The following is a 16,849-nucleotide window of genomic DNA, read 5'->3' as shown; positions in this document are numbered from 1 at the left end:
CAACCCTCGAATCATATGAAACATGGGACCGCAGAAAGAGTACACGTGAAGATAAAGTTGCGGATACATGTTTTATATACTGATACATAACTTAATGGGAACACCTGAAAAGGTACAACTTACCAGATTAATATGGAATGCGACCTTCTTTCTCCCTAAAACAGCTCTGATACAACGTGGAAAGACAACATATAAAGGTCGTGGGTGGTAGCAAGTCGAACATTACACCATTCCGCGTGCAGCGCATCACTCAGTTCCGCTCGAGAGGATAGGGAAAAAATATGCACCTGATCTTCAAAGTAGACCACAGATGTTCAATTATGTTCAACTCCGGGATTGGGCTGGCCAGGAGAGGTGTTCAACCTCATTCTGATATTCTCCAAACCACGCAAAACAGCTCCAGCTGCGTAAATGGGCACATTACCATCGAAGAATGTGGCGTCATTGTCCGAAAACACCTAGACCATAAGATATACATAACCAATAAAATGACGACATTGACGAAACCAAAGCGTAAGCACAGGATTTGTTGAAAATTAGTATATTGCGGCCTACAGTATCACAGAGTCGCTGCCATGTTTTATAGTTGGACGGATATAGTGCAGATCATACGCTTTTTTAGGAGTCTCCCACACATAAACACTACCCTTGCTTTGAAATAAGGGAACGATGAGTTATCCGATCATATCATACGTTTCTAGCCATCAGCAGTTCATGTTTCATGTTCGCGACATCATTGGCATCGTGCTAAAGCGTTATGGTCCCTTATCAGGGGTTTCGTCCGTGCAACTCGACTTCATGTCGACACAGGCTGCGGGAGATATTATTTGAGTGTCACCGTCAAAACTGCAGTAACATGGTAATTCTGAGTAACAATCTGCTTTAATGATTGGCGGAACCTGTTACTGAAGGTTTTCTTCTGACCACTCTTCCTCCTCGACAATGTGGTTTCTGCCATAAGTTGTGTAGCCGTCATTACCTTGAACACTGTCCCTCGCGATACTTCCAACACAGCTGGCACTTTCATCATGCTCGCAACACATAACCGAGAACCAAAAATTTAATCTCTTTGAAAATCAGAAATATCGCCCATTTTTACACTATCACTGTCTACTATGTTCATTGCGCACTTCCCTTCTAATGTTCCTCACGTAGTACGAAGTTTGCCCTAACATACCAGCATGAACAGTCCGGCGCTACTATCGCTGCCTGACTTGTCAACCCAAGACATCTGAATTCTTTCTACAACCAGGTTTCCATTAAATTAATATGTATCTAAATACTCATTGCTTACATATTTGTTTAAATATCTCATTCTCGTATTAAATTTTATTTGCGATTTCATGTATATGAATTAAAAAAAACAACAAAAAAAAAAAAAAAAACGTAACTCACAACGAAAGGTGAGGGTGAGTTTAACTTAACATTTCTTCAAATTATGCATATTTTTGTATAGCTCACATTTTTTTTTTTTTTTTTACTTTGTGTTTATATTGATCTAAGCTAGTCTAAAGAAGTGAGTTGCTTAATTCTGGTTATACGTTACTGTGTAGTTACAGACTGTGTAGTTAGAGCCAAAATTATCGAAAATCATAGCAATGAGCTCTGTAACATCGTAACATTGCTTTCAAAGCGCGTAAAATTCTCACATTTTTAACAGCAATACAATAAAGCATATTGAATACAAAAGCTTATTAAATGTGATAATTATTGCTCTTTAATAATCAGAATCAAAGGATCAAAAATTAGAAATACAAAATATTGATTTCCCATTATATAGATTTCAAAATAAAAATATTGCAACGTATCATATATGATTTCATTATATTGAAATACATAAATAACATGATTATAATCAAGATATTTTCCAGCTGTAAAATATAATCTAAATATAACAGTTAATATTATTGTTAAAAGATATGATATATCCCAAAGTAAGAAAGTAAAATACATAATACAGTAAAAAAATATTTTGTTCAACATCATACTGAACAATTTTACAAAACAATGCTTGACTAATTGAATACTTTTACAATGTTTTGTTTTATTCCAACAAACTGTAATATTGTTGTCAAGCATTCTCCTAGATGTATCCATCACACACACACACACATTACAGCATATCTAAATATAGACAAATGTTCTTATAATGTTCATTTCTTCCTACTTGACCAATGTGTATTATACAATATCAAACGTGTGTATATCAAATAAATTTAACCATCTTGTATGTAAAACAAGCTCTACAAAATCAAGCTACCTAGAAAGTAGTGCGAATTAAGTGCGAATTAATTTCATCCGTATTTCTGTTCTGACACCTCTAACATTATGGAGTTTTAAGATCAGTATAATGTATTACATTTAGCACCATCATTGGTCTTCTGTTTACTTTGGTTAAGTCTATTGATTTATTATTTACACAGCCATTCTACTTCTTATAAATTAACACTCGTATTCTGACTTACACCAATATCATAGTTTATATATATAAATCTTGGTAGTTGCGAAACTCGAATTTCCAATAATTTCCAATAGAGAATTTTAAATAGTCACTACATGTTGTGTTCATAGTTTAGTTCACTTTTTGATTTCTTTGCCCTTTTAAATATTCGAGCAAATATCGAAGAACGTGTTTCTTTAGTGGGCTTTTCTGACGCTTTACATTTACAAGAACATATTTTTTTCGTAATTGAATATGTATCTGAAGTACTTTTGTTCTTATAGTCTGTATGTGAATTATAGCTACTAATTGATACACAAGAAGTGGATTTGAAGCTATTATTTCCCGCCTCTATTTGGTGCATCACAGTTGATTCCATATTGTTTGGAATAGGGTCAGCTACTGTTAGGGTGACACCTGAAATTTCTTCTTCTTGAGGTTGACTTGACTCTGTCATTTCGAATGAAAAATCTATTTCCGATGCTAGTTGAGACCATGAAATAGACGACTCACTGCTTCCTGGTGAGAAGTATATAGACTGACCACAATCAGATTCATCTGTCTGATCAATATATTCCATTTTCGCTGTAATATCTTTAGTGTTTATAGTGGTTGATATCTTCTGCACAGATTCTCTAATATTCTTTAACAATCGAGAAACAGTGTTACGTTTCTTTTGACACATAACCTCATCGTTAGGCAAAGTATTATTGCTTTTGTTCTGAGCACATAATGCTGAAGAACATTCTCCTATGTCATTCTCATAATGAGTAGTCGTTCTTGATAACTTATCGTCTTTAACTGAGGAACTCCTATTTTTGACTTCTGGATATATGACGGCAGTTTGACCTCGATATGCTTCAATTTCTTTCGATGCAATATGTGAGACGTTTAAGTTGTGATACACTTCTTGATCGTCTGGTTTACCATAATATACTGTCTGAATTGAGTGATTATTCTCCGAAACAGGATTTCTCTTTTCAGGTAAATCCATAGTGATTTCCGTACTTGAATTTACCGACTTGTTGTCAACCTTTTGCCCAAGTCTAGCAATAATCTCATCCTCACATTCATCACTTGATTCTCCACTTGATACATACACCCAATTGGATTCAGTATTTGTGACAATCTTCCGTAATGTATCGTTTGTCACTGTCCCTAAGGATAAAGATGAAGATCCACGTACATCATCTACGTATTCAATTGGACTACTAGTTGATTCTGAACTATTATATACTTCTGATAAGAGTTGTCTTGTAGGATCATGCTTTTCCAAATATCTTGTGGCAAAATCAACCAGATTGGTAGAAAATGTTCCACAAATTCTACAAATTGACTTTCTCGGGGATAGTAGTAGTCTAGATTCAACTTTAGGTAGATTTGTACTTGATACAAAATTACCTCTCGCTGTAGTGCTTTCTGATGCGTTAGAAGGTTTACTGCATATGTCTAAAGCGCAACTTGTACAGATTTCTTCAACTTTCCATAACGGTATCTCCTTCCTTCCGTTGTTGATCAAATGATCTGAGAGCTTTAACAGAAATTCCTTGGATAGAGGGTATTCACAATTTGACGATAAGCTCTCAATATCGTTTAGGAAGTCCTTATTCAACAAAATTATGGTATTCGTTTTGTTTATTTTTAATTTGCCATAGGTCAAGAATTCATTATTTAAGACATCGTCAGACGTAAGACTCGATAATAAGTGGTTTGGTAAAGCAATAATGTCATCTTCCTTCTGTGAGAATAGTGAAAAGTCATTATATTCGAATCTTGATAGCTTCTCTATTAATGTCTTTATTTCACATGCTGTGAATTTTCTTTGAGTTTTGTTTGATGGAGAATTATACGAGGATTCAACACACACTGCTCGTGGTATTGTATTACTTGAGACATCTAAAGATTTGTTTCTCGTTGGTAATTCGTTACAATTTTCTTCGCTCTTCAACAGTTGAGAATCTTCATTCTTTGTTTCGTTTGTTATTAGATCCTTTACAGAATTTGGTTCATGAATTGAAAATGACCCCTTTTTCAGTTTTGGGTTGTTCAACATCGTGACGTCGTTTTTCTGATTGCACGATCTAATGTTGTTATAACTATCAATACAAGAAGATTCAGCTTTCAAATAACTAGCGTTATTCTTAAGAAAGTCTTGGTTTTGATCATCTATGTTTTGAGATGTTTTGGTTTGTAAATCCTGGTCTTGATTTAAAGAAGTAGACGTTGGTTTGTCTTTTTCCTGAATTAGTGATAAATTAGTATTACTTTCAACAGCATTGTCACTACTGCCACCCGACGCTGACTTGTCATCCTCTTCATTTTTCTCTTTAGATTTTTGGCTTCCCTTTCGTCGCCTTCCTCTCTGCCTTTTCCGAGGAGACACTGCAACATCACAGCAATCACATGGTTCGTAAAAACGTGAATATATCGAATTCCCTTTCCTGAATCCGTTGAGGGGCTTTGGCACAACAAAATGCTCACGAGTAAATACGCTGTGATGTGCAGGAAGTCTAGAAAAGGGAGGATGGGAATCATATGTCTTTGGTGGTAACTTTCGACTTAAAGCCGATGAATAATAGTAATCATTTACAGTTCTACGACTCATTGCTCTGACTGGTTTTGATTTTCGAGGAAAAAAAGCTAGACACAGATGATGATAATTCTTTCCGCAGTTGTGTAAAATACACGAATTATATCTATGACAATAATATTTACATTTGCATGGTTCATTAACATAGTAGTTTTCTACTGGTATTTCCGGGTAATCACAAGTACATTCATCAGATGTAGTATCTTCTACTAGATCAGGAACGTCCTCTGTTGTACACGTAGCTTGAGTTTTCAGTGCTTTCTTCAACTCGTTAATGCTACCTCTAGTATTTTCTGAATGTATTTTGTCTGCTTCTTTCAACAGAGTAACATCATCTAGTGTGTTTTCTTTACCTTTTTTCACAGGTTCTATCTTTATAGAATTAGTATTCTTAGTTTCAAATGTAGAAACATTACTTTCTTCTAAAGATTCCGTTCTCACGGTCTCTGCAAATTTCACAGGTTCGTCGCTTGGCAATGGTTCTCTTGGCACTTGTACATCACTTTGTCCGTCACTATATGCACTAGTTGCAAAACTGATAGCAGAATTCTCTACTTCTGCTTTTGTTTCAGTTTCAGCAATTAATATGTCAGCAGTAAGTTCATTTGTTTCTAATTTTATCCTCTTGTTGGGTGAGCTTTCAGGTCTTTTGCTTTGGCAACAAACAGTTTCTGGAAAATTACGAGCTTCATCATCATAACTTGGAGACTCTTCACGGTGGCGATGACTACTTACATCCGTAGGTATAATCTGCTCACGAGCTTCAGAAACACTTTTACACAACGGATCCTTTTCATTTGCCTTAGGCTCACTTACAGTAAAACTAGAATATTGATTTTCCGGAACGATCTCCTGTGGTCTTGTTTTCTTGGGAAAAGGTTCAGGTATTGTTTTGGCCTTTGAAAGTTTATTAATTAGAATATTCCGTGACACAAGTTCGTTCACGATTTCAGAAACGTCATCGTGAGTCAATGGCATTGAATTAGTGACAGCTTCATCGGTTGTTGTTGAATTTTCTAAAGGTTTCCTAGATGAAGTTGGAAGTGAGTTAGAATATTTATTTGTTTCTTCATTCGATATGTTAGAAAGTTCATTCGTAACTTTGTCTTTCTTCTTGACTTCAAATTCACTGAAAAGAAATACAATAGTAAGTCAAATATATGTTTAAAATGTAGCTTAGCCACTACTAAATATTTTTTTCAAGGAGGACCTCTTTAAAGGGTAGGCATATGGATACAATTATCGTTACAATTTTATAACTGAGAGATTTTGGTTCGATACAGTGAGCGACCAGGTTGACTTTCTTAAAGAATATTCTTTAGTTCTACTAGGTAAATACCCTAATTGAATCGTTTATTTCAGAAACCCGCTAAGTGCACTTTCTGAAACTTTAGGGAATATGAAAAATACATTCTATCTCTGATGATAACAAATTTGAGAGTTCCACTAAATTTGGAATATTAGTTAATTTGCTCGTGAATTGGATGTTGCCTGTAACTAGATTATAATAGTTATTCCGTAATTAATAACAATTTATATAAAGATTTCAGTTAACAGTTTTCTGCAATAAAACTACTTGTGTCCGAAGTAAACGTAAAGTACACAAGCGAAATAACAATATTTTCTGTTGTATTATGTTTTAAAAAGAAAAACACAAAGTTATTAACTATACTTAGTATGTATTTGAGTGTAAATTAAAAGTAGAAATATGATTAGAATAGGAATACCCATAGTAACAACGGTAATCACGTTATCAGTGGCCTACAAGAGACAACAGGATTCCCCTCTAAACTACTGTATCTGCCTGTCTGTCTTAAACTACTCATCTTCATATTCCCTGTCAACGTTATACATTGCTTCTGTAGTTGGCCACTGAAGGATGTCGTCGTAGAAATCTTCATAACCTGTAGTAGTCACTCAGCTTAACAAGATCGTCATTTTTTTTTTCTTTCTTATTAATAGATACCTTTCCAAAAGGGTAAGCTCTTATTGTTGGCAAGTCAAGGACGTCCTTGTACTTTCTTAAGGTGAGCATTGAGGACATGAACCCTCAACGAACTGCTTAACATCCTTTGTTGGCCATATTGAATTCAAACTGTTTGTACGATAACACTTTGAATAGGATCATTTTGTTCTTCCGCACAGCTCTTCTAAAATGTCAACAAAGGAAGTGCACTGAAATAAAAACGCAACGATTGTCGCTAGCAGTGTTGCCAAGAGAGGTTAACATTTACTGTACACGTTATGTGATATCACTTGACGAGTTTCCGCAGTAAACGGTATGCTCGGTTTTAATAATAACCCATTACATGCCATGGCAGGCTACTCGTTTCTGCACTAAAGTGTGTATTTTGAGTAGGAGTAACTTATTCCATACAAAAGTCATTTTGTGAAAAAATGTGGGTTGACGGGTTTCTGAAATAAAAACGATTCAATTGCTCCTTTAAACATATTCTAACAATTTTTTATTTGTCATATGTAAAATGGTGTAACAACTTTGTCTGAAACTTCAGAATTCAGAACCTGTAAGAAGCCAAAACTGATAAAAGTCAAAACCTCTCTACTGTTTTTCCACTATAATTCTGTAGGTGCATTTGTTTACTTCTATAAACTTCACCAGCTAATCAGTAAGTCAAAATCTTGGGAAGGCAGGAATCAGATTTATGATTAAAAATATTTACACTCGCAAGGTTCATTAACATAGCAGTTTCCTGCAAGTATTTGTGAATGATCACCGATGTTTTCCATTAGAATCAAAAATCTTGTTCCACACTATAAAGATGGTTGCGCATGCTCCATATAAAATTTTGATCTTAATAAAGTTATATTCATTTCGTAAAATACTACATTTTTTTAATTGTGTGCCTGCTCCTTCATGTTTTCAACTTTTTTTCTTCTTCTTACCAACTAGCTGATGACGTTCACGCTTGTTTCTGAATGGAATTACAAAATTTGAATCTGAAGTTAATGAAGACTTAGTCATTTATAAGTCTTGATTTCTCTTCTGATCTCCATGTGCTGAAGTCATTATTTTAATAAAACCTGACTATTTTCACGGAAATCTGTCCCAAACTTAATATTTTGTTAGCTCATAATTTTATCTGTATCATACGAAAACCTGTAAACAACGTAAATAAATCATAATACGGGTAACTTCGTTAAGGACAGGTCACTTTATAATTGTTCGACTGCTTTACCAAAAGCATAGAATTTGTCGGAGCATACACGCTAAATTTATGCTGAAAAACAAGAAATGATATACCTATCTATCATTATCCTATTATTTTAAAATATCCTTTAACCCTTTCAACTGTTATGACGGCTTTGAGAAGACCTTGTAAATCTGCCATCCACTGCTATGTTGGAACGTTCTAGACATTGCAATTTACCATCGTTTGAAGTTCGATGTCTTATTTCGGCCGACTTGTTATTATTCCCCACGTATGTAGTTTCCACAATGGCTAGTAAAAGTGTCTGTAGTGTAGTTGTAACGTGCAGTGCAGTTCTTTCTGTCCTGGTTTGTCTTTTTTTTATTTATTTATTTATTTATTTATTTTTTACGACTGCTTTTACGATGGCAGGAAACAAATGTTGAAGGGCAATGATGTATAAGATCTTTTAGCTTTAACTGATTCTGAATCAATTTCAATGGGACAAGTAATCAGGAAGTTACTGTAAATCAGGGCTGTAATCGAAGGTACACGGTGGTACACGTCGTATACTCTCTGCTTAATCTTAGTCATTAGAGTGTACCTTCTGTTTCAAAGTGTATAGTACTTTTTAGTTTATTTCGTTTATATTTATTCAATCAGGCCATGATTGCAATGATAAAGTGACTATATTACTAGACCAAAACACAAATTGTTAGTTTTAGGATGAGAGGATAGATCGCTACAAAATCGCGTATTTTTGTTCTGAGAGGATATCGTAGCGGTTTGATGGTCGATGGCTGTGATATTTCAATTGCTTAAAACCTTATTCACTGCTGAAGAGAATCAAACTTGTTCGATATTTTTAAACTAAGGTATGAATATTTTCAATATCATGCTATTGTTAATACGTAACTTTGAGAAATACAGAATCTATTAATTGAAAAAAAAATCGTGTCTTAATGATTTTATAGAGTTAAATTTCGACATAATTTGCTTACTTGTGGCACGTTGGGCGCGATATTTTCTCTTCTTTCTCGGAGTGAGTTAGCTCCTTTTCCATACCTACAACCATTTACGTTGTTTATGGAGTGATTTAAGTAAGTAGTGTCATTAAGAAAATAGCATGAAATGCTTTTATACTATAAAACATTAATATATCCTTTATATTTTAATTCAATTAATTAATACATGCGTTGTACACTGTTAATTAAAAATGCCTTTTATGCCTTTTATGACAATCGGAGATGATCTCAAAACAGCGTGTACCCTCTGAAAATTTTAGGACTACAGTATTGCTGTGAATACTATAGAAAATAAATCAAACGGTAACAAGGAAAATACAGACAAAGGGAGGCAAACTAGAAGGACATAAGGAATGGTGATAATGGTGATACACTGCCAGCAATGATTGATTGGAAACGATATTTAGCGAGTGATCCTGAGATTTCCAAACTTTCTCTTACTGTTTTAAAGAATGGTTTACTTTAAGGTGAAAATAATAGGCCAAAATTTAACTAAAACAGACGTTTTAGTTTTATAGTTTTATCATTAGCAAAGCATTATTTGCACTTGGAATATCTGGTAGTCGCAATTACCGGGAGGAAAATGCGGGATAAAAATGGAGTGCAAAGAATTAATATAATTAAAATCAAATTTTCAAATTTAGACTATAAAACAACGATCGCAGTTCGTTATTTGTAGAGATAAAATACATTGGTTAGTTCTTATACATAACCTATCAAATATGCAGGTGCCACTTGTGAGGGAAGTCACACTGGTATAAAAGAATGTAGAATGATTTATCGCTTCAAACTAAACGAAGAAAAGTTACTTAATATTCAAAATGTTATATACAAGAATCAGAACATTAGATTACTTTTCTTTCCTTAATTTGAAGCGATAAAACTTATAATTTTACCAATGAGACTTCCTTCACGAGCCGCCTCCGCAAACATGTAAACTGAATTTTCCATTTTCGAAGTGGAACATAATTCTATATTTCAGTTATGTTGCGTGAACTGCAATATGTATTTTAATGCTAGTTTTACATCCGTAACAGTTCAAATACCGTAATGACATAAACCTGTAATAAAAAGAAGGTCTGGTACATCATTATTAACTTAATAATAATAAAAAGGACTTTGTTATGTTTGTATATTTATCGTGTGAGAACTTTCAGGAACTCCTCTTTTCCCTTCGTCAGTGTCAATGTACATCTTAATTTTTACTAGTAGCATGTGTTTTGTTTCGGCGTTAGTTTTTTTTTTACTTTCTTTTTTTGAGTCCCAACAGAAGTGGGGGGGGAGTCGTCGAACCCACAACCTAAGTTTTCTTTTAATAGCTATTATTTTCTTTTTTAGTTATTTGTTAGTCACGGTTACTTTGACAGTCTGACGTAGTCATATAAGAAGTAGTTCGTTAGACGTCCAAATAATACATAATTATATTGTAGTAGGTTCGAACATCCCCCTCTTGGGATTACCTGGAACCACTTTTTAGATCTCCATAAGGTTTGTAATTTAACAACTGGACTTCTATCGAGCCAAAAAATTATATTTTTTTCTCCTACAACTCTGAATCAAACAGAGTATGTATCTGGCCACACTGGTAAACCTGGCAACAGCGTTGTGTACTATTAGATGCTGCGGTGTTTTTTATATATTTTCTTCCACGTTCGACATTGTGTTGGTAGATGAATTTATGATTTTGTTTCGAAAATGTATCACAAGCCGCAAGAAAGTTCTATAGAGCGAGAACTTTTGAATACAGATACAGGTAATGAAGAATATTATTTTAGTGACGAAGACAATAACGAGTTAGAAGATATCATTTTGCAAGTTGAAAGTGATGTTGAATCAGAAGTTAGCAGTGAGGAGAGTTTTGATTGCGCGGCGAATAATGATAAGCTAGTGTCTAAAAGTGATTGTCTTTATGTGAGTAGTGTTCCACGTATATCCAAAAGGAAACAACCAAATATTTTACGGGAGAAGCCAGGATTACGAAATTCAGGAAAAGTGAATTTTCCTGAAGAAGCTTTGAAGAAATTTCTTTTGTAGTTGTGAAGGTGATTGTTGAACATTGCAACCAAGAAGCTCAAAGAAATAACATTAAGTTCACAAACGAAAGCGAACTCTATGGTTTTATTGGCTTACTTATCCTAATGGGCGCCAACAAAGACAATACACTCAATCCCCACACTTTGTGGTCAGAAATGTTTGGTCGACCAATTTATATTGGAACAATGTCTCGAAAACGATTTTACGAACTTCTGAAAATAATTCGTTTTGATGATAAAATAAACAGAGAAGAAAAAAGAAAGACAGATAAATTTGCTCCTATACGTGAAGTGTTTGAACTTATAAACTCAAAATTCCATAATATTTACCTCTCTGGAGCACATACAACAGGAGACGAGATGTTTTCTTTATTTCGGGGTCGGTGTCCTTTTAAAATATTTATCAAGAATAAGCCTGGAAAGTTTGGAATCCTTATTCGTATGTTGTGTGATTCAGAAACCAGGTATGTCGTTTCGATGCATGTGTATGTGGGATAAAAAAGAAACAGCCGTGTCAGAGAAAGATCCTGCGGGAGTGGTTAAGAAGCTAGTTGAACCTATCAAAGGAACTGGTCAGGTCAGTCTCATTACTTTGAGAAACCCATGTCATGGTGTGGGCAGGACTTAATGCGCATCATGTTATTGGACCAGTAAACATCTCTAATGTCTCGATACATTATAAGAATGGTTACCGAAACTAGATGAACTTGGAATCAGAGAAGAAATTAAGCTTCGCCTCATTAAACACTATGCACGTGATTGCTTTAAGACGTTTTTTTAACAGGTGGATAGGTCGTGGTTCTGAAATATCTCTGATGTTCATGAAATGGCCTACAAGAAGCCCGGACTTGCCAACGTGTGATAATTCACTTTGGAGATATTTAAGAACATTGTGTCAAAACAACGTTATAACTCCAATGATGAATTGAGGGAAGTTGTTACCACGGCATTTAAAACGATAGTCTCTTCTATGTTGCGAAAAATGTCTCACAAAACATGGCGTCACATTATATTATGCAAACAGAATGAGGGATAGCACATGGATATACTGAAAACATGATTTATATAAATGGGTAGGTAGTTACAAGCAACCCTGGACAATACTGAGCAAAAATCCTAATGAATCTTAAAGTATTGGAAATAGACTCTATACTACCTATTATAATACTTCTGACAATGAGAACTGGTTATAAACTTTCCCCTGATACAATTAGCAACTCTATAGAAATGTAACGTTGCTAAATACTATACTCATTAGCCACAGATTATACATTATAATGTGGCTTACATTTAATAAAAGGATTACTAATTTAACAACATTGAATATTTGATAAACGAACTTTTCTATTTGATAGTTAAGAAATTCGAAATTTTCTTAGTAAAAGTGCAATCATACTTTAAACAACAAAGAGAATTACTACCTACAAATTATAATTAAATACTTATAACTTTTCTGTGTAATTACTATTACCTTTAATTTAAAATACTGCATTCACTTTACTTCACTGAAATAAAAGCAAAGAATGCACATTTTCTGTAGAACAGCTGATAAGGATTATATTCATTCTCATACTAATTTGAATAATTAATTATTTATAATTCGTTATAAACAATATCAACACATCTTGTTTAAAATATTTTAATCCGTCTATTGTTTTCTTTATTGAGATATTTAACTTTTCACAATATTGCGTTTTTATTGTTAACAATTAATTTCCAACTGTTAACTGAACAATTTATTATTATTATTATTATTAAAATACTAAAATTGTATGTAGAATTTTTAAATAATCGTAATATTTTTCTTTGAAAAATCACCAACAATAACTACTGACGTCGTTTCACCGTCTTCAGGTCCGAAAGCTAAATCTTCTTTAAGATTCTATCTTTGAATATACTTAAACTTTATGTTTCTAGCGGTCAATTTCATCATTATTATTAAGATCAGTAATGACTAAAAGACCAAATCCAATCGCGAATGTAGGTTTCATCTGGCTCACGAATAAAATGAAAAAGTATATGATTTGTTCCCTTTGTAACTCCATGCATAACGGAAAGAGTGTGATTGGTCATCGTAATATATTTGATTTTCAACTTCTTTTAATCTTTTGATTATCAAGCCCTTCTTCAAGATAAGGCCGTTGGTACCGGGCAGAAATTTTAGAAGAAACAAAAAAAATAATTTTTACATAGTTATTTTTAAATGTTTGTAGCTCAGGCCGTAACTGGTCTAGACACATGAAACAAGAAAGAGAATACACAGAATAAAACTAAGATTTAGAAAATGTATGACTTACACACTATCATGAAATCATCGCTGAAGAGGAAAAAAGGAGACTGCCCCCCTCCCATCAGGTCTGGTTTTTATTCTGTGCTAGCACAAGATACATTTTAAATTGGCTATCACTCATCTAGATTGTTTACTGGTGCTATAGCTTACTGACTGTTATGGAATTCATGTATAATGAAGATTATGCTGGGTTAACTCTTCGTATAACAATATTTCAGGACGTAGGAGAACATTGAACTCACGCCTGCTCTTATAAATTTTTAATTCCATGCTATAAGAGATTCCAAGGAGAAAAATAATTTTGTTTGTTTTCATAAAACATGTTCAGAAATAATTTTATACTTAAATCCGCTTTTGTACTAGTAAGTTTTGAAAGATTATCATTGTATTTTGAATGAATTGTGATTTTTATTCTTAAGGCTTCGACAATTTTGTTCATAATTCAATACGTCGTTCCCACATACTCCAGGCCATATACTTTTTATTCACGCTATATTAAATGTGAGTTATTTGTTGAACATTTTAAAGAACATGTGGTATTTTTACTCTATGTTAAGTATGGAAACAAAACTACTTTCGCAAGCTTATATGATCAGTTTTCACTGTTAAAAATACGGAAGATTTATGGAAAGAAAATTTACACGAGAATTCTGTAGTAGTACATGAAATTAATTTAGAATATGAAAAAAAATGACTAAGATCTACCACGTATTCAAGGATTGTAGATTAAAGACATGACAATTATGCCTTTGTTATTGGTCTTGGAAAAATCCAGGAAGGCTAATTCATAGGGGCAAGTTTCATTTACGTTGTACCGTTAAACAAGAAATTTTTCAAGTGAAACTCTGTAGCCTCTCTTTCTCTAAAAAAAAGTCTAAAAGTAATTAACATTTAAAATAACATATTAATGATGCGAAACGAAAATATTAACTCACTTTTGGTTCCTTTTCTCCATGGCAGGAGGCTTAGGTAACGAACAATTTTGTCTTCTTTCTCTCTCTAATTGTTTTTGGTATTCAGAACATGGCATAATTGTATAGGCATGGGACTTCGGCAATAATTTCATCACTAAGTTTGACTTTTTGCGCTTTAATAATTCAACATATGCTGTAGTATCTGTCTGACGATGTACTTGCACATTGCCTGAAACAGAAAATACATTCGTCTGCTTATTAGGAACGTATGATTAATATGCTATTTAAACATAAACTTATATATACATACATATACTTATAAATACATATATAAATTTCTCCCTGCTAGTTTAGTGGCTAACGGGTGCACCTTTCATCAATATGGTCCAAGGTTCGATTCCCGGTTGGAGAGCATTGAAATTTGAGCTATAACAGTAGCTCGGATTCCATCTTTTCACATCTCATACAGCCTAGATATTGAAAGGAACGCTAAACTTCAATGAAGAAAATACAAGAACACGATATAATTTTAATTTGGGACTCATATGTACTCTTTTAAATAGCTGCTAAACAACTCGTAAATAACTAATTACCGTACTCATAAATAAAAATATTTGATCCAACCCTATTAATATGAATTTTAGGATAGTAACTATTTCTTTATTGTGTTGTATGAGTATTCCAGTGGCGGATCCAGGGTGGTGATCGGGGCAATCGCCCACCCCTTCCTCAGAAGAGGAAACTTTCTTATTTTATGTATATAAATTAAAAAAAAAAAAAACATCCCAGAGTTTGAAGCTCTTAAAAGTAGTTCTAAGCAGCAGTATGACAACCTACCGCCCTCCCCAGAACTCGGTCCTGGATCCGCCCCTGGAATATTCATAATAGCAGCAGTAATATTAAATGTGGCAATTAAAATATCGTCACATGATGTCTTAAGTATTTTGAATGGCATTTTGGTTGATTTTTTTTTCGAAACAACCAAACAAAACGCCTTAACATTTTAAGGATTTCCACCTTTTGAGGTAAATTTTAGACTTTCACTCAAACAGCTACTGCTTCCTTACTATTCATCGTAGAATCATGGTTCATATCTCATTTTTTCAGGATAGAGCATACTTACCAACGTACCGCTTGCTTGTCCGTATTATACTCCAGAAACGGGAAAAAGGGAGATTTTTCGAAAAAAAATCGAAATTTTTGCACCCCTCTGGCCCGGGCCTGGGTTCACGTAGGGATCTGAATTTTAAAAAAAAAATGTTATGTACATAATACGTGTGTGCAAAACTTCAATCTTGTATCTTGAAAACTGAGGTCGGGAGAAAGTTTTGAAAGTCTGAAGGTGACCCTTATATATATATATATATATATATATATATAAAGTCCATTGCCAACCCGTGTATCTTCGAATCGACTGCGAATATGAGAAAAAACAAAAACACGTCCATCATTATTTTAAGGGGCTTGAATAATTTTGAGCTATGAAAGGTCCACCCCAGATACCCCTATGTAGGGGTACGTGGGGTCAACTTTAAAATTTTAAATGGCAAAGGGGTCGAGTAATATATCGTCGGAAAGGACTCGACAAGAGAAATATTTTCCTGAAAGTTTCAAGTACTTATGTTGACCCCTAGTGATGGGTAAATTCCCGGGAAGATATTTTTCGGGAATACTCCCTGGGAAGATTCCCAAAAATGGGAATTTTCCGGGAATTTATGTACAATCACAAAGAAAATTACATTCTATTGCTATATTATGATTTCAAAGCTAAATTCGTTTTTATATCAGAGTATATTATTACTGTTGTCCCCAGAGGAGACTTTAAAATGTATATTAGGGTGTTATATTAGGGTGTCCCTTATTTTGGGTAATTTCGTGTTGCGATACACACAGCCCCCAAATGTATTCTATGTGACCATAAACACACATTAGTGAAATAGCAGCTCTGTACGAGAAGGTTAACCCGTGCCGACTTGACGACAAAAGTCATGAAATGGGGTTTCCACATTACAATATAATTTAGAATTTCCAACCGTGATAACAGAGAAACTAAAAGAGACAGAGAAACGAAACTTTGGACGAAGCAACTAGAGAAAGTGCGACATTTGTTCGTGTATTGACCAACAGCACCAGATCAACAGTGTTGCCAACCCAAGGCAAAGTTTTGTTTTTGTAAATAGAATGACCTAAATTGAATATCATCATTGGAAGCAGCAATAAAAATAAAGACAAAAGAGATTGTAAAGGCAGATCAGTGCTGCAAACTTTTCGGAAAATAACGTGTAATATGTGTTGGCGCACACAAGGAGTGAGGTACTAACGTTTTGAACACCTTAAATCAGATATTGAGAATATTTGTTTGCGTTGACTCTAAGTCTAGAAACATTCACTGAACAGTGTTGCCATCA

General features: G+C 34.0%; 1 protein-coding gene across 2 annotated transcripts in view; it reads right to left on the bottom strand.

The window, feature by feature from the left end:
- Window positions 1-1,763: 1,763 nt before the first annotated feature.
- Window positions 1,764-16,849, bottom strand: part of LOC145664800 (uncharacterized) — a 77,025-nt gene continuing 61,939 nt past the window's right edge. For both annotated transcript variants that reach the window (XM_081731759.1, XM_081731758.1), the window contains exons 12-13: window positions 14,463-14,670; window positions 1,764-6,159 (exon numbers count right to left, since the gene is read on the bottom strand). In XM_081731759.1, coding sequence (XP_081587885.1) covers window positions 2,553-6,159; window positions 14,463-14,670 — 3,815 coding nt within the window. In that variant the 3' untranslated portion in view covers window positions 1,764-2,552. The remainder of the gene's footprint in view (window positions 6,160-14,462; window positions 14,671-16,849) is intronic.

Source organism: Thermobia domestica, chromosome 11 (genome assembly GCF_964235325.1).
Source record: "Thermobia domestica chromosome 11, izTheDome1.hap1.1, whole genome shotgun sequence".
Taxonomy (NCBI): Eukaryota; Metazoa; Arthropoda; class Insecta; order Zygentoma; family Lepismatidae; genus Thermobia; species Thermobia domestica.
This window is presented reverse-complemented; position numbering and strand designations above follow the sequence as displayed.